Below are 18,675 nucleotides of genomic sequence, written 5' to 3'. Positions count from 1 at the left end.
AAGTGCACTGAAAGTGCATTTTTCGTCTGCTGAACTGAGACCTGTAAATAAACTATGGAATCATGAGTCTAAGGCCACAAAGGACTATTGCAATATTTTGCTTCTGGTGCACACAAGCCAGGGAACATCACCCAGACATTCTTTTACCACGCCACATTTGGAAAGTACTATTCAAAAATAGCCAGTTTATCACATCGAAACAGACTCTACGTGGGTGGGAGGCTCATGGGCGTAAACAGCCTACCGTGAAAAACATCAGAAATAAACTTCACTTTTAACACATTTCCAGTTTTTAAAATGTGAGCTGGCTATGCCCTCCTCCTGCTGGGCTAAGCCAGCACAAGAACACTCCTCTAGCCCCATTCAGAAAATATATAAATATAAATAAATAAAGTTGTGAACAGCAGCAGCTTTAAACCCCATACTGCAAGCAAACCCTCTGCAGCAAAACTGACCTTCCTATCCATTAAACTGACAGAGGACTGGCTCAGGGTTAGCACAAGGGCAGTGGTAAAGATAAAGGCTACAGTCCCACATGTCTGCTCTTTTCTTCAGGACAGAGGCAAAAATGTGTTTTAATTTGTATTCTGGAATAGTTAGTATTCTCATCACTCAGAACTCTTTCCCAACTCATCCAACATTCATCCTAATACCACTTTTAAAAATAGTCCATGCACATTCCACTAGAAAAACAGCCCTTTCTATAACTGATCAGAAAAGGTATGTCCATTTTCTGACCCATCCTGAAAACACACAAAATAAATGGATATGTTTTTTTTAAAAAAATAGGGTCTTCACAGCTCTGGTTGTTATTTAAGACAGGCCATAGTACTGTGCCTTTGAAAGGGGTCTGCCAACAGAGGAAAAACCAGCTCCTTCCAGAGGTTGAACATCTGGCCTATACAACATGGTGGCAAGGGAGGATGTGGGTCCTCTTGAGGCTCAGTTAGTTCAGCTTCAAATTTAAGCCACTTCTCCACCCAGAAGAGGCTGATCTTGGATTGTAATAAATGAAATAAAGGAAGTGAAAAAATGAACATCTCCATTTTTAGATGTGAGAAGGGAGTAAACTGCAGGTTATGAGAGTCAGGTATGTGGATTTAAACTAGTCACCGTACCCATAATTCTCCTTTCTAGAAAGGTATGCTGTAAATATCAGAAATGGTGTCTTGCATAACAAAGGAGAAATTTGTAAGTAGGTAGTGGAAAAGTCCAGCATAAATGGAAAAGCAAGTCACCAACTGACAGATTTTTCTGCCTTTAATAGTCCTAAGAATAATTTCAGCAGATGAAATTTCTCCTATTGTAGTGTTGTGGTGGTGGGTACTGAATTTGCTAAAATTCTTCCTTTTATACAATTAGTAATGACACAAGTCTCCTGCCCTGTGTGGAACCTGGCCACACTTGGATTCTAGGATCTCCCACCTCAGTCATTTGCACTAGATGAAAAGGGTCATAAAGTACAATGAGTCAGCAATTACTGAAAATATGGGATACTAAAAAATGATGCTAATACTTCTCGGCCTAAAACTGCCTTTCTTTTTCATTTTATGTACCCATGTGACAACAGCCCAAAGATCTCTTCAGTGACAAATTTATACAAGCATGTGCTTGAGGCCAGCTACATACATGCCGCAGAACCACTTCAAACTGCACGTGAGGAATACCATTTTCCAAAAATCCATGTATTTAAAAAAATACCTTACAAGTAGAAAACTGGCAAATCAAGGAGGAGGTTCTAGCCTAGCCTACTCTCTGCTATATTAGTTTATAGAGTTCAGATTTTTTGTTTACCATGGAAGAGTATTAAAAATGTAACAACCCCTCCCAAATCTGAAAGTGGTGCAGTCAATTCTATACTTTCAGGACTCTACCACCTCCTTCATTGCACATATAGATCCAGCCTGAATTTTTGTGTTGGACAGCATGATTCTGGTCTCCCGGAATCCCTTGAGTAGGCACCCCCAGGCCCAAAATTATGGTTACACCTCTCTTTTGCCAGCAATTATACTTTCAATAATGGTAAGACATCATCAGGTCTGAATTCCTCAGCTAGATCATTTCATTTTAAACCTTCAAAATGTGCTGTGATAGTTTAACTATAAAAAAAATGGTGTGAATGATGACTTAGATTTTTTGGAACAAAATCTACAGAAACACAGCAAAATCCATAACAAAAGAGCTGACCATTTGCTTTCCCTTTTATGAGAAAATCTCCAACAAGGGACCTGATCCTATATTCCAGGGACTTTGTTCAACTACAATAACATTCCTGTAAATAACATTGTTTGAATATGCCAAGATGAAGAATTGCCTCTTTCAGCAAGTAACAGGTAAATTTTCTCCTGGTAAAATTTGATAAAACCTTGCCAAAATCCTGATGACTCACTGATTTGCACAGAGGCTTTAGTGCTGTTAAACCATTAAAAAAAAGCTTTTCTCCAATCTGTTTTCTCTAAGACCATGGAAGATGTAAAGGCAACTGAATTTTTACCCAGTGCATGATTCCGAAAAGGAAACAAAACTCTGAAACCAATAAATTAAGACACACACACACATTTGCAAAGCTTGTAAGATTTGCAGATGCAATATCAGAATTTCTTGTAAGTCCCTGAAGATAACACACTAAAGCAGAAAAGAAGAAACAAAACAAATCCAATCAAAGGTGTTGAGTTTGCTTGCACCAGAATGGTAGATACTTTCTCCTTAGATCCTGCCTCCGTTTGGGGATAACTTAATTGGTAAAAACAACCAGCTAGGATGACAAATCTTTCATACTAAAATGCCCAACTATGTTTCTGGGCTGTTTTACAGGAATGGAAATTAAGTATCCTTGTGATCTGGATAAGCTGGTGTGATATTCTATTCTTTCCATTCTGCGCATGTTCCTATGGGGGCAAGTATTTTCAACAAAGTTCACCTTCAGCGCTGAGCTTTTGCCTTCAGAGGTTATCCTCGTGCTCAGGAATGAGCTCTCCGCCATCCTTCTCAGAAAGGAAAAACAAAACAATCTTCCTCTAGAGAACCCCGTTCAAATCTGCTTTGCCGTCAGCATCACCGTCTGCTTTACAGGAAAGCTATCAGAGCTCTTTATAGACTTCACCGGCCTCCCCATAATCCCTTGCAAAATGCATCCCAGAGGAGTGATTGTTTGGCCTCATACAAGCCGTGATGCAACTACACTCCCTACTGCTGAGATGGTGTTGGATGTGTATAAAAATGGCTGTGCCGGGAAAGCAAGTGAGGGTTACATACTCTGAACGAACAAAGAAACTGAACTGGAAGTCTCCTCGTTTCCGCCCCCTCTCCGCAGGAAGAAACCAATGCCCCACAACCCAGGCATCCGACTGGCAGAAAAATCAGCTAGGAAGCAGCACATGTTCCAGGAGGTAAGTAATGGTGTCCCAGTGTTTCCAGAGAAGGAAGAGGAAAATCACTAGCAGAGTGGTGCTCAGGAGACGCATGCGGGTCTTCATCAAAGGAGTGATGAAATTGGCAATGGTGGACACGAAGACCAGCAGCACAGCCATCAAGGCCAAGATGACGTTGATGAATTTGCCCAGCAAAGCCCGGGCGTTGGCATTTTCCACGCCTTCCAGCTGCACCACCTGCTGTTGCTGTTGCTGCAACTCTAGCTTGGTGACACGGGTCAGGCAGGATTCCACAGCTTCCTGTAGCAAGAACAGGGGTGGGGGGGATTGGACCAAAGTTAACCGTATTTGTCTACTGCAGAGGTTCCTAAACTTTTTGAGTCACGAAGCACTTTTCAGGAGATAAATTCGTCACGGAGTATTAATTATCACCTAGCACCTATATACTAAACTGAATGACAGTAGTATTTTTCTTTCCAATCTCTTCATGGAGCACTAGGAGATGTTTCGCGGAGCACCAAGTGCTCCATAAAGCACAGTTTGGGAACTGCTGGTCTACTGTATACTCTCATCCTGCCTTTCCTTGGGGTAGCGGACATAGATCTCCCTTCTCCATTTCATCCTCATAGCCACCTTGTGAAGTAGATTAGGCTGAGAAAGAGAGAGAGACCAGTCCAAGGTAATCCAACAAGATTCAGTGGGAATATGAACTCAGGCCTCTGAGATTCTAGTCTGACACTTCAACTGCTATGCGGTACTGGCTCTCAGGACATAGCTCTCAGTTTACCAGATGATAATATTTACATCAAAGCCATGAAAAGCTTCAACTTCCCATTTCTAGCATAGGAGTGAAGAACAAAGGTGCCACTGATATTTACGGAGGAACAGACATGGCTGGGACAGGCCTGGAGATCATTCAAAGGTCTTTTACGGTGTCAGCTACATTGGCACAAACCTGAACACATGGAGCTCCCATACTGTGAGTCAGTCCATTGGTCTATCTTGATCAGTATTGTCTGACTGGCAATAGCTCTCCAAGTTCTCAGGTAGAGGTCTTTCACATCTCCTACCACCTGGTCCATTTTAACTGGAGATGTTGGGAATTGAACCCAGGACCTTCTCCTTGCAAAGCATATGCTGTACCACTTAGCCCTTTCAAATCAGTCACATGACGGTCATACTGTCTATCAAGGTCAGTATTGTTTATTCTAACTGGCATCGGCTCCCCAGAGTCTCAGGTAGAGGTCTTTCACATCACCTCCTACCTAATCCTTATAACTGGAGATGCCAGGGATTGAACTGGGAATCTTCTACATGTACAGCAGACGTTCTTCTGCCAAGCCATGGCCTCACCCCAACGTATGCCTGATATTGTTTAAAATATTTACAATGGGATTGAAGCTCACATCATACTAGGACAGGTACATTTATTTGACTCGCATATGATGCCATACCAGCTGCATTAGCTAAAAAAAAGTCTCTGCTAAGCATCTATGATGTCCATATGTAGGTTAGTAACGATGCAGCAGCAATCTATAAAGCACTTACTTTAGAGGAGCTACACTGTGGACCTACTGAAGTACATATGGACCCTACATAGCATATGTGGGTTTCAGCCACCCAATATATGCCTTCCACTTTACATTTGATATATTTAGAAGAGAGAATTGTTATCAGTCTGACTTACTTTCCCACATACTGCCACATGGGGGCAGAAGAATACTCCAGACAGCATAAATTTGCCCATTGGAGTCATACCTGAGACTGTATATTATTTATATTTGAAAGAAATAACAGTGAAGTACAATGGTGGAACATTGCCTAGGCACTATTAAGACAGTGTGGTAGAGTGGTTGGAAGACTGAACTGAAATTCTACAGATCTGACTTTTATTCACTGTTTTGCCTCTGTGCTGTTAAGACCAGATTGCAGATTGATGATCCAAAGTTACATCTCTTAATGAAACTCTGCATCCATCAGATGCAAGCCCCATTCTTCTCCCCTAGGACAGGTAGCACGTTTTAAGAACTGTTGCCTTGTGGACTCCAACACCCATGCTCTGAGAATTATCTGAAGGCACACAACACAGTTCCACTGCAATTCTGGCCACTGATTGAGCTGGCATCTGACGAAGAGAGCTTTGACTCTCAAAAGCTTATATCCCCCAAAATCTTGTTGACCTCTAAGGAACTACTGGGCACAATCTAGCCGGCTGAACTGACAGACAAGTTTTTATTGCGGCATTGCCATTCTAAAAAGCTTAGTAAAACTATTTACATTTCACAATTATAAATTAATTTAAAAACAAGTACAAAGTACAAAATACAGTACAAATCCATCAATCTGAGTTTTACTTTTCTCCCTAATTTAAAATTGAACTCATCTTTGCAGAAACCTTTGGAAGGCGGACTTTAAGAGCCATTGCACAAAACCCAGCTGTGGCTAATGTAATCTGTTCTTTTCCCCCCTCCAAAAGTGTCTGCAATATTGCTGATTCTGTGAGCTCCCTGGGGCCCTTTAGCCGGCTGAACTGGAGACCTACTGAAATGTGTATGAAAGCTATTCTAAACTCTTTGGGAAAAGAGTGTGGTAAGTATAATTAACACATAAATAACAAACAGAGGGGCTGTTACAGCAGCAGCGCAAGCATCCCATGGCTTCCCATACCTGAATGTCCCTGGCCCTCTCATAGGACTGGTAAGCCACCTTCTCCTCCATGCTAGCCAATTCCTGTTTGAGATTGGTCATCTCATTCTGGTGAAGTTCTGTCAGGTCATTCAGCTGCTCTTCCAGGCGCTCATATCTGTGTGGTGGGGGAAAGGACATAACGTGCAGCGGATAAGAACACTGAGCAGTGCAGTTTCACACAGCAATGCAATATTGCATCATGTTGAGAAGTGAATGTTTCCACCCCTATGGAGCTCTCATGTTGAACTCATTGGCCACTTTGTTATCCAAAAGCCAAAGCTGTTTGGCAAAGAGCTACAGATGTTGTTAAAGGGTTTCAGCGCTGAAAATGGCAATGCTAATGAAATTACCAACTACAAACTGTTCCCAGCCTTTGATTCAAACGATACATGGGAAATGCATGGATAAACAGCCAGATCCAAGGACCCAGATGACAGGTCTAGCCAAGGGATCCTGTAAGGCAGTGAGAGTACTTGATGACTTTTCTCTGGTTTCCACAATTTTGACTTTTCTGACATATCCCTGCCACATTCTTTCAGGACCCCTGTGGGATGTTGGCAGTAACCTTGACCGTGGGCAGAAGCGGAAAGCTTCATCCCCACAAGGAATGACTGTCTGACATACAATGAGTCACCCAGGGTCTTTCCATCCACCCCCCAGGCACTCTATTGAGAGATTAAAGATAATAAGGATCATGCATTAACGTTGTGTAATCGTACACAGCACATGAATAAAAATCCTGCACTTACCATAGACTATCATACTTGCTGGAAATCAGGCATCTGAATGGTTAATACAAACCTATGGACCAACCATACATACTTTGACACATGCTTGCTTCCCCCCACCCCCCACCGTCTTTATCATTAAACCATGCCAGTAATTAAGCTATTGACTCAAGAAAAAAAGATCAGCACTCCTAGGCAAATGGCAAGTTAAAAACAGCAAGAAAGGGATTGAATGAAAGCATCACCTGAATTGTCTGACTTTTTATAACATTTTTTCTTTAAAGTGACAGAGGAATAATAAAATGTATTATTGATCAATTTATTTAAAACATTTCTCTGCCACCTTTCTACTCAAATAGGATCCTCGAAGTGGCAAACATCAAGGCATTAAACATTTAAAACATTAAAACCACATATGCAAAATATTTAACAATACATGAAAAACATATAGATCTACAAACTCAACACAATGAGGAAGAAGGGTTAATAAGAGTTTACTGGGAATACGCCAAATGAAACAAAAGAGTCTTAACTTGCTGGTGGAAGAATGGGGGTTACCGCACTTTGTATTCCCAGCGATGTATTAAGAATTTGAAAATGTTATAAAAAACATTGCTTTAAAAGGGTTTTTGGATACCACAGCTAATAAATGGATGGAAGACGTCTTCACAGCTAAAGGGGCCAAATAAAGTGCGAACAGTATTTTTTATAACGTTTTCAAACTCTTAATACATCGGTGGGAATACATCGAAAGTGCGAACAGTATTTTTTATAACATTTTCAAACTCTTAATACATCGCTGGGAATACAAAGTGCGGTAACAGCCAATGACAGACGGAGACAGATGTATCTCTCTGGAAAGGAAGTTCCAAAGTTTTGATGTCACAACCGAGAAGGCCCCGCCTCAGGCTGCTACTCGTCTAGCCTCAGATGGCAGGGGCACCTGAAGCAAAGATGTCTGCCAGTGGGCTCTTGAGCTTAATAACACACATGTTTGAATATAATTAATAGTTTGACTCTGAATGAATGAACTCAATCAAGCATGGCATCTATGATGTGGAGTGAAAAATGAAAGGTCTCTCTCTGTGGTGTTATCTGTGAATCACATTTGCAAGTCATCCTTTCATGCTCTTGCATTCCATGAGGACTTAAAAGTTTCATATTGTGGATTCAATAGACAAAGGTGTTGGTAAGAAACTGGATCGGGTTTCACGTTTGGTTGGCAATCAGCAAATAGCTGCAAGGAGAAATAATTTGATGACAGATGTCCCTTGAAGAGAAATTGGGAAGAATAGCCTAGGGACAACTGTACTGATAATTTGAAAAAATGAATCAAAGCCCACCACCTCATTTATTGAACAGCTCATTAAAGAGCCAGCAAAAAACATCAGCAATTTTTTTAGGCTGCACCCACACAGGCACAACTCAATTACAGCCTGCAATCTTTTCTTAACATTGTGTTTCTTGTCTCCTTGCAGAATGCCTTGAGCAGTGTACCTTTTTAGAGTACTGGCAGCTACCTCTCATAACAAACAGGCTGCTATTTACATTTGGGAGTAAGTTTTTTTTCCCCCTTTTAACCAAGCTAAATTTGCACAAATATGGAATGGACCTATTATGGGGCAAAAACACACTAGGAAGGCTAGGAAGACAATAACAGATGAAAAAAATGTGAAATGTCTATCCAAATCACCACTGCTACTACTTAGAGACACTATGGAACAGACTTTTAGATTCACTGTTTCACATTGGTAAGTCTGGCAATACAGCAGATATTGTAATTGGGCATAAATATCAGAAGCAGACTCCAAGATGCCAGAATTGGCCAGTGTGGATTTACCCTTACACAGTTTATAGTTAACCAAACATTACACATCTAACATCCAGATCCTGTCATTCAGTGGCACTTACTTCCTAGTAAGTTACACAGGACTGTAGACTGGTAGTGTCAGACTAAAAAGATTACATCATTCTAATCCCATTCAAGTAAATAGGTTTAGAAGGGTATAACACATCATGGAGTACACAGGTTAAGTTTGGGGTCCACCATCACTCATTATTTGTGGGCTCTCCCCAATTCCCGTGTATGTGGTGCCCAATTAAGCTATGTACCATGGTTCTAATCTTTTCTCCCCACACTATTTTCCCAACCTGAAACAGCCTTGGATAGTGTGATTTTGGGAAACCAAGGTTTTCCCTGGGATACATGTAGGTTTCCCCCAAAGGCCCACTCCCTGGGACTGTTTCAGATGGGGTACAGCGAGAAATATGTGTACTATGGTTGTGATCCTAATTGGCCACTGCACATAGAGAAACTGTGGAGAACCCACAACTCATGTGTAATTGTATTACATCTGGCATAGGGTGGGAACCCCAGACCCAACCTGTGTACTCCATAATATTTGAAGAGGCTTTCCTAGTCTCTCAAAAGATACAACTATTTTGCCAACTGAGTGTAAAACCTAATCCCATATCAACGTCTTCATATGTTTCACCCACAGCATGACCCTTGGTCAGATCCACAAGCTAATGACAGGCCAGCATGTTCACAATTCAAGAAAATTGTATGCAACTGTTTCCCATTTGAGAGAAGCATGAAAGTATGCAACGGCCTACCTGTAACGCTCCTCCTGCAAGCTCTGAGTCATGTAAGTATAGTCTCGTTGTAGCTGGGTTTTGAGGTCTTCCATGGAATCCTCAAGGTGTGACTGAATGTCCTTTATCTCCCGCAGTTCTTCGATGATGGTATCAAAACTGTAGTGGTGACTGTCCAAGGTGTTAGATTTGGGGCTGCCTAAACCAGCAGGGCCGGCCCCTGAGTTGCTACCCGCTGCTGAGCCAGAAGTGGCACTGGAGCACTCATCATCACTACCGTATTTGGGACTCGACACTAAAGTGGCACTGCCACTGAGAGTCCGTGAGGCCTCTTCGGGGTGCCCGTCATCCAACGTGTCCTTTAAGTGGGCGATGTTATCCGCACTGCCAAATTTGTTGCGGATTAAGCTTGCAAACTCACGAGGTTTAGAGACCACAGCTGTATGCGTGGCTTGGGAAAGGCCTGAGAGTCCACCCTTGACACCTTCCACCACGCCCCCTCCAAAGCCACTGATGCTGGAGCGGACATTGGCCCCTACATCCTTGAGGCCCTGATGCATGTCCCGGAAGACATCTTTGGGCTGGCGGGAGGGCCCATTTTGTTCAATTTCCTTTAGCTTTCTGTGGTAGTGCTCAAGCTTCTTATGCAACTGGGCAATGGTCTGAGCTGACTTCTGGTTCTTCTTCTCAAAGACCTGCTTGATACGAGAGGCCTGCTGCTTGTCAGCATTGTTGGCAAGCTTCAGATACTCAGCCACATTGTCATCTCGTGCCTCCTGCTCAATCTTGATCTGCTCAGTGATCTTGAGGATCTTCTGGTGAAGATGGTCAATGGCAGCTTTTGTCCTCTGTGGGTCTGGGTTGCCATCTGGAACATCAAGGCAAATGTTTCCATCAGCATCACCATGGCTTGTGTTGGAAGGTAGACTGAGCTGGCTCGTATCCCCTTTATCCAACTGTGGGGGGAAAAGACAGAGCATAGAAAGATATTAGGAAAGGCTTTGAAAAATAATCCCTTTGCCTGGATCCACTGTTGCAGTGACAGAGGGACGAGGATGGCACAAAAGAAAATTATGGTGATGAATGACTGAGAATAGTTAGCTACGTGGAAATGAGTGAGGAGAGGATAAGAAGAATGTCATTGGATTGCAGACGTTTAATTGATTAATCCTCTGTTCTTCATGTAGTTACTTAATAAAATGTATAAGAATGTGCATGCTACCAAAACATGCCACTCTCTAAACATGAACTTGACAATCCAATAAACAAAAGCACTGTTAAAAAGAAGCTCCTTATTAATATTTTTCTTTTTCAACAAAGTGGAATACAGATCATTCCCCAACACACTAGAGCAAATGGCGTAAAAGAAATGTTCAAATGCCATCACTATTACGGAAAATTCAGATTTAAATATATTAGCTTTGATCTCAGCTGGACCCTGTCTGCTTTATCTGCCTGCAGTTCCTTATTGTTAATGGGAAACCCATAGTAGTTTCACCGCAAAGCAAAAGGGCTGGTATCTTTCAACACAAACCAGTAGGAGAAACCCTGTTATACATTACTTTCTCATTCTGCACAGAAAAGAAGAAACTAGTAAGCGTATTCAGCATGGAATTGTGCCCTTCCATCTCAGCCCCACAGCTTAACTGGGGGCCTACTTTAATCTGCAGCTAAAGCTTTAATTAATTACTCTACCAATGATCTGTGAACTGTTCCCTTGCTTTTCTCCCTCCACTGATCAGAAGAAGTCTGATTCATTCAGCTTGATCAAACTGCTCAAACAAAGGAAATTAGAAAGCAGAAAATAGAGAGTCAAACTTTGTACCAAGCGATGTACAAAGTCATAAGCAAAACTGAGAGTGGCAGTGGCAATTAGGGTTCCCAACTGCCCGCTTATGGCGGGCAATCTACCGGCCATTGCTCCCGTTGCCCACCCACTCTCAGCTGTGGGCGGGCGGAAGCAGGTGGGGGAAGGGAGGGGGAGCCATCGGCATGAGGTCACAAGCCCAACTGGGGCACCGGAGGAAAAAAGCCACCCCAGACGACCACCCAAACGAGGGAAGCAACAAAGGTAAAACAGGCTGGCAAGTGGCACCTTGTCCTCCTGCCTCGCGCCAAACAGCTGATTGGGAAAAACAGCTGATCAGCGGCGAGGCTCTGGGAGGAGTGGGGAGGGTAGCTGGAGGAGAGAAGCTTTATTCCCTCCCCCTCCAGGCAACAGGAAAATAGGAATACCCAACTCTATAAAGGAGGCCACAGCCCTCAGTTTGCCAGACCTGAGCAAGGCTGTTAACGATGGGATGTTTTGGAGGTCATTGATTCGTAGGGTCGCCACAGGTCGGAAGCAACTTGACGGTACTTTACACACACACACACACACACATACACACGAATACCGGTATTCTTCAGAAATGACAATTTTTCATGCAGTACTAAGAAAGCGTTCCACACTGAACAGCTGGAGAGTTAAAGACCATTTAAGACAATATTTTTTTGTCCACATAAAATCCATTTGGATGTATGCATGGAACTCAAGGAGGTCAAGAGCAGAACCCAGACAGCACAATCTGAATCCCTCCCTACACACAGGGTTGCCAACTTCCTGGTGAAGCCTGAAGATCTACCAGAATTACAACTGATCTCCAGATTGCAGAAATCAGTTCCCCTGGAGAAAATGGCTGATTTGCAGGGTAAACTCTATAGCATTATACCTATTGAGGCCTCTCACCTCCCCATATCCTGCCCCAAATCTCCAGAAATTGCCCAACCATTTTTACAACTGAACCAAAGCTCCATTCGAGAGTGTACACAAGTCAGCCCTGCTAGTATGAATTAAAAATTATTATGCAAACCAACCTGAAGATTTTGGCTATAAAGATTTGGGTTAACTGAACATCAAAACCAAACACTTATTATTAAAAGAACATGGCCTTTGTAAAGCTGCTTACATTAGATTCTCTCCTTACTAGATGTCCAGCCCACAGCCAATTCATACTATCACTGGTGGGTCCTGAAGTCATGGGGGTAACCAAGTTGTACCCATGACAGCTGAATAGCAAAAGCAAAACCAAGCTGCCATGTGATCATGACTCATACATCTGTCTGCACATATTTTGCCGAGCTGAACAGTTACATAACATAATTTAATCCTATTTCAAATCTGAGTTTTAAGCATTGTAACAAGAAGACTTCTTAAGTTTTCCTTATACAGATGTGGCAATTCAGGTGCTTGTTAAAATTAACCATGAAATTGAGACAAGCCTTGACAGGTGCAGTATGGAAGTTTATCGTGAAGGAAACATAACTTTGTTTTCATGAAATGTATGATAATCTATGTCTATCGATCTATATACATATATATCTGTCCATCTGTTGTTTAAACTGGTACTAACTTGCATCTGAAGCTATTTAAAATCCCCATCCCTTTCCAAAACCTATGATACCCTGCATAAGTATCTCAAATAGTCCACCAACACATTAGGATCAAATTGTGGTAGATAACTAGACATACTAGAATATCAGGGAACCCTGCTCCCCATTCTTCCAATCTATATAGGCATTGCTTGGAAAAAACATAGCATTACCCCAACTTCCAAAATATCCATGGAATACTGGAACCTTTGTCTTCAACATTTTCACCAACACATTCACTTGGAATGTCAGCAGTAGAATAATGCACCTTTTGATTATATGCCAGTGCTTCTATATTCTGGAAATTTTATATCTTGAGGCACCTGCCTCAAGGTCACACTATCTGGTCCATGGAAAGTTTGGAATGGTCCTCACCCCTTCTCCACTTGTTCCCCAAATACAGTACTGAGAGGAGACTGGCTTGGGGTGTGGATTAGGAATTGCACTTGGTTTAGTTTTAGCTTGATGGGCCATCTATCATCTATAGGGTCTGGAGAGCTGCCCAACACTGCTGACTGCTGACACTAATCTAAGTCCTGTTTTTTAGCTTCTAAACCAATGTATTGACATTTTACGATATATTCATCATGAGATCAATCTTCCGATATCCCATTATTCATGCTGGCTGAAATAGGTCTCAAAATTATCCCATTATCTCCCATGAATCGATGAGGTTTTAGCTCAGAATTTCAAGGCAAAAATGCTAGTTCTACAAAAACTAAGAGCTCAACATTTGTTGACAAGATAGAAGTAATTATGTCCCCAAGAGTTCTTTCTTGTGGACAGAGCTACTGGTTTGTAAGTTCAAATCATACACCAAGCAACCTTTACAACCTACCTTACAATGTTCATCCAGTTCCAGCACTTTCTTCCTGCTCATAGTAGTTTAAGTCTTACTGGTGAGCAAAGGGAGATCCCAGGCAAAGGAAAACCACAAGGAAACAACATCAAGACTTCACAGAAAGCTATCGGAGATCTGTCTTAGCTACTGTTATCTTTCTGCTTCAGACATCCTACTGTATTTGCTGGATGATAGAGGAAAACAGGAGGAGAAAATACAACCCACACACAACATCATACAGAGCAGCCACAAACTTGCCTCAGCCATTAGATCAGCACTTTTTTTAAAAAAATGCAGACTTTACAAACATTGCCTGTTTGCCTATTCTTAGCTCTTATTCTACTCTAGGGGCTTTTCAGGGCTCAGAACATATGTGTTTCTTCTTGTCGCTTATCGACTTGCAGGAATTGAACTGGAACCTGCAGGAAGTGGATTTTTTTCATGAGTACTATTTTGTGCATGGTAAAGATAAAAGCAAACTAGAGACGTCAGTCCTGATAAAACTGAAAGAGGAAACCAAGCCAATTCATTGGAGAAGTTGTTCAAGTTTATTTTCGTAGATTGGGCATTTATTTCAAAGACCTCAGTTCCCTTTTCCAGTAGGACAGAATGTAACTCATGTATATATGGATAAACCTCTATTAGAACATGGCAGTAGAAGAGTGAGCCCAATTCACCACTTTCGGTCATAGTCAGGAAAATAACCCTTGGTGTTGGTGACGGGGTATGATGACCTGCCTTGTGTAGGAGTTATATATTTCTAGTTTTTAGATCAGTATCACATTTGGGAGATTTGTATCGCCAAGTAGTGCTTCCCTTCTTTATTTCAAGGAATTGTTCTGTGTTTATTTCAGAAATACTCATGGGGAAAATATGCATCATAACTGTAACAAGCAATTTTTATACACTGCTAGGAAAATACAGTCTATCAGAGTACTGGTGATGTTCTGATGCAAGTAAGAGGTCATTGTCTTATTATCTCATAAAGTGTTCCTTAGTTTGGAGTGGCAACCCTATGGCCAAGCTTTCAAAGGAGAGAAGAAGAGAGACAAACAGCCAAACTGGCAGACAGTCCTCAATGGTGTAGGGACTACATAGTTTATGGACTACTGACATGATTGGTAGTGATATAGTCGGGTCCATCTGACAGATGTTTGCTATGCTACCAGTCACCTTTCCCACAGAAACAAGGTCTGTAATAGTCACGCTTGTTTTAAGTGTACCTAAAAATGAAAAGGATGAATGTGATAAACGTTTTTACAAAAACAGATGACAGCAGGCATGTTTGTCATGGGTTCACAGTTGGCTGCAGCTCCTTGTTAAGTATATACTCAGTGAGAATATAGGATTGCCCATCGATCATATGAAAAATGTTCCAAAAATGAATAGTAACCAGCACAATAGGACCATCCTGCCGAAAAGAAATGAGTAAATACCTACACAGGAAAAGTGGAGGAAAGGGTCATCTTTTTTTCTGTACAAGAGGGATGGGGATGTCCCACGTGCAGAGAGATTGAGCAAAGCAAAGCATCAGAACAGTTGCCAGGTCATAACCTGGATGATATCTATATGCCTTTACAATCCCTGATGAAGGAAAAGACAGTCATGGCTTCTTCTGCCCTTTCTAGTCCTGTCATTCAGCCAGGTCCCAAATCTGCCCTGTGACCTATCCAGAGTCCTGGCTCTCCATGGTTTCCTAATATGCAGCTAAAAACATTTTGTGCAATGCCAAAAAACATGTGCACTGTGAATTACTATACAGACAGGAAAATCAGATTGCTTTAAAAGAAAATGATGAGAAACAGATACAAAGAAACAGAAAATGAAGATGAAAACCTTTTCCTTTCAATCTTCATAACTTTATTATAGCATTGATAATATGACTAGTCAAAGACGATTATGCACTGATGCTGTACACAGCAGCTTGTATCCTACCACCCCATTCTGCAAAGTTTAAAGCCTTCAGTGGAAGTCGTTCTTCCATTGGAAGAAGCCTGCTTAGTCTGGAAGAAGGCTTCAAAGTTAAATTGAGTGTTTGGATATAAGCCAGAACATGTAGGTACAAAACAGTGTGACACAAACACGGAGAACAAATAGTACAGAAATACAGAAAAGAGCACATAATTGTGCCATGGTGCCCCCTTTCATATTAAAAGGAAGCATGTCAAAAATTTTGTCTCCATCAGATACTATTTTCCTCACCCACGCAGTGACATCTTCCTGTTTAGTCCTTCTGCAGAACTCTGACCTCATTGCACAGTTACTTCTCTCTTTTTCATCAGGCCGCGCGCTGAGCAAATCACAGGCCAAGCCCCGGCTTTCCTTCCTGCTCTTTATGTTACCTTCTTTCTCCGGCTCTTCTGTCTTCTTCTCTCAATTATAACAGCAGCTGCCACACAGAACAGGACTCTTCTATGCCATTCTACAATTCCCACAATTCCCAGGGCCATGTTCCTATTGGCCAGAAAGTTTTGTCCTTCACCTGTCCTAGAGAACCAGCCCTTGAAGGAGATGCATATTCCATGACTAGACTTCTGGAAGGTTCAGTTCAACAGACTCCCAAATAAAGACGAGGTGTCATAGATTGCATTGCAAGGCTGAACTAAGTGGGAGACAAACTGCAGGACAATCATATATTGATATTAAGTGTCAAACTAGACGTTACGTTTTTGGCAAATTGGCTCTGGGTTCTCTCAACTCAACCAGCTTTCCCTGCAGCCACACAGCAGCTGCACGTAGGGTTGCCATCCTCCAGGTACTAGCTGGGGGATCTCCTGCTGTTACAACTGATCTCCAGCCGATAGAGATCAGTTTACCTGGAGAAAATGGCTGCTTTGGCAATTGGACTCTATGGCACAGAAGTCCCTCCCCTCCACAAACCCCGCCCTCCTCAGGCTCCAGCCCCAAAATGTCCCACCGGTGGCGAAGCGGAACCTGGCAACCCTAGCTGTAGGGAATGGCATTTTACCAATCAGAGGGAGTTGTTCTTGACTGCAGTTTCAGTTTCTGACCTTGCATACTGCATTCATTTTGAAAACTCAGAAACAAAGAGGATGTGAAAATAGAAACAAATGGCATTCATTATGTAATCAGACTAAAAGGGAATAGTACTAAAACCATATCAGGATGACAGGATTTTCAGGGTAAACCTCTTTTAGACTATAGGGTCGACCACATCTGGATAATGCTTTAGATTTTCCATTTTCAGACTGTAACAAATATTTTTATAAGTATACTCTGCAACAAATAGCTGGACCCATGGGCTTTCTCATTAGGAGTTAAGACACCTGCCAATCCTCATCTAGGCCACAACCTAAGACAGAGTTAGCTGCATTTAAACATACTGCCAGAGCTAAGGATTCCAGATCCTGGGCCTACGACGGCATGACTTGGATTTAGTGGGGCTTTAGCATCCTGCTTCACCTAACTGTATGGGCTTATATAGTCTATAAGTATCTTATATTCTAATAACCAAGTTGGTCAAATCTGAGGACACTTAAATCAGGTGACTGGAGTTGTGAATGGGCAAGACAGATCTTTCTACAAACCTGAAGAGGACCCTGGGTTTGCAGGAAAAAAAGTAAAAAAGTGTTTTTTAAAAACCCCAACAACATTTTTTTAAAAAACCCTAAATGATAAAAGTACCTGTGGCTTTAACAAACAGATTATCTCAGTGGCTGTTGCTAGTCAACCACAGCTTTCCAGGCTGTGTTTCAGTGAGTAGAAGGCAGGGGGAGAGGACAGGGTCCTTTCCAGGGCTGTTTTAGCCCTTGAGGAAGGACTCGTTGGAGCCAGGCTAGGGTTGGGAAATTCCTGGAGATTTTGGGGTTGAGTCTTAGGAGAGCAAGTTTGGGGAAGGGCATTATATCCCACTGAAATCATTCACTCTCCACAAACCCTGCCCTCCTCAGGCTCCACCCTCAATATCTCCAGGTATTTCCCAGCCAGGATTTTGCAACCCTTGGGCAGGGGGAGAGACGGAAAACTTGAGAGAGGGGCAGATAAAGGTAGGTTGGCTGTTGAGTGGGAAGGAAATAGGGTTGCCAACTCCAGGTTAGAAAATACCTGGTGATTTGGGGGAGGGGTAGAGCCTGGAGAAGATAGGGTATGAGGAGGGAAGGGACCTCAGAGGGGTATAATGCCATAGATTCCAGCCTCAAGTCAATTCCTCTAGGAGAACTTGGTTGCCAACCCTGAGGTTGGAGAGAAAATAAGCACCTCTGTACTGATATCAAAGGATTAGAAAATTAGTACAGGAGCAAGACATAAATTTTAACATGTGCAAAAAGATTATTTATAAATTACTTATGACAAAATATTCACATATACATACATATACAAGACTTACAAATAAACAATGATCTAAAGTGACTATAGTGCAGTGCAAAAATATTTAGACAAGTCTCTCAAAGGAGTACAATAAATTTTCCTGAGATGCATAAAAAATTCACAAGATGCAGTATGATATAATCTTGTTAAGTCCAGAATTTTGTTATGTCCAGATACGGCCGTTTCAAATACGTGATTCTTCTTCAGTCCTTCATCCAATATTCTTATATTAGTTTCACAATTGCATCAAAAGGTTATCAGTTGCATTGCAGCATACATCAGTAAATTGTAGGTTGATTCAAACGTCCCCAGCAGGGTAAGGATACATAGTGCTACACTATGTATACAATTTACTGAAGGAAAGGGAAAGTGGGAGAGGGGGAAATGAGAGGCCTCCCTGCAAGTCCTTGTAGGTTCCCATTTGTATAGTATGATGTGCTCCCAGGTTAAGAATTTATTGTGAGCCTATACCAGCTCTAGCTTTATGCCATGCTTTCCACTGAATATAATCCCATGGATACTAAATCGACAATTAAGAAAGATGCTTGGGATGTTTTACTCTTTTATGTTTTACTCTTTTACTTACCCAACCAAAGCAAAGATTCATAAAACAGAAATCCTGGGCATAGAGCTATTTAAACAGCTCAGAGTGAATCATATAGGCATCTTCAGATGACAGGATACAGAAGGACATTTATGTGATGCCTTGTGT

The 18,675-nt window shown here is 41.9% G+C and overlaps 2 protein-coding genes across 6 annotated transcripts in view; one reads left to right on the top strand and one right to left on the bottom strand.

The window, feature by feature from the left end:
• Positions 1-18,675, top strand: part of RBBP5 (RB binding protein 5, histone lysine methyltransferase complex subunit) — a 207,557-nt gene that overhangs the window by 9,222 nt on the left and 179,660 nt on the right. The gene's annotated exons all lie outside the window — the stretch shown is intronic.
• The window catches only part of TMCC2 (transmembrane and coiled-coil domain family 2), an 88,436-nt gene continuing 72,853 nt past the window's right edge, over positions 3,093-18,675 (bottom strand). For 3 of the 4 annotated variants that reach the window (XM_056845620.1, XM_056845623.1, XM_056845621.1), the window contains 3 exons: positions 9,404-10,338; positions 6,039-6,174; positions 3,093-3,671 (listed from right to left, as the gene is read on the bottom strand). In XM_056845620.1, coding sequence (XP_056701598.1) covers positions 3,360-3,671; positions 6,039-6,174; positions 9,404-10,338 — 1,383 coding nt within the window. In that variant the 3' untranslated portion in view covers positions 3,093-3,359. Of the gene's footprint in view, positions 3,672-6,038; positions 6,175-9,403; positions 10,339-13,631; positions 13,709-18,675 lie in introns of those variants that run through there. The other variant, XM_056845622.1, reaches the window with a different exon arrangement.

The sequence above is a fragment of the Euleptes europaea genome, chromosome 2 (genome assembly GCF_029931775.1).
Source record: "Euleptes europaea isolate rEulEur1 chromosome 2, rEulEur1.hap1, whole genome shotgun sequence".
NCBI classification, from domain to species: domain Eukaryota; kingdom Metazoa; phylum Chordata; class Lepidosauria; order Squamata; family Sphaerodactylidae; genus Euleptes; species Euleptes europaea.
This window is presented reverse-complemented; position numbering and strand designations above follow the sequence as displayed.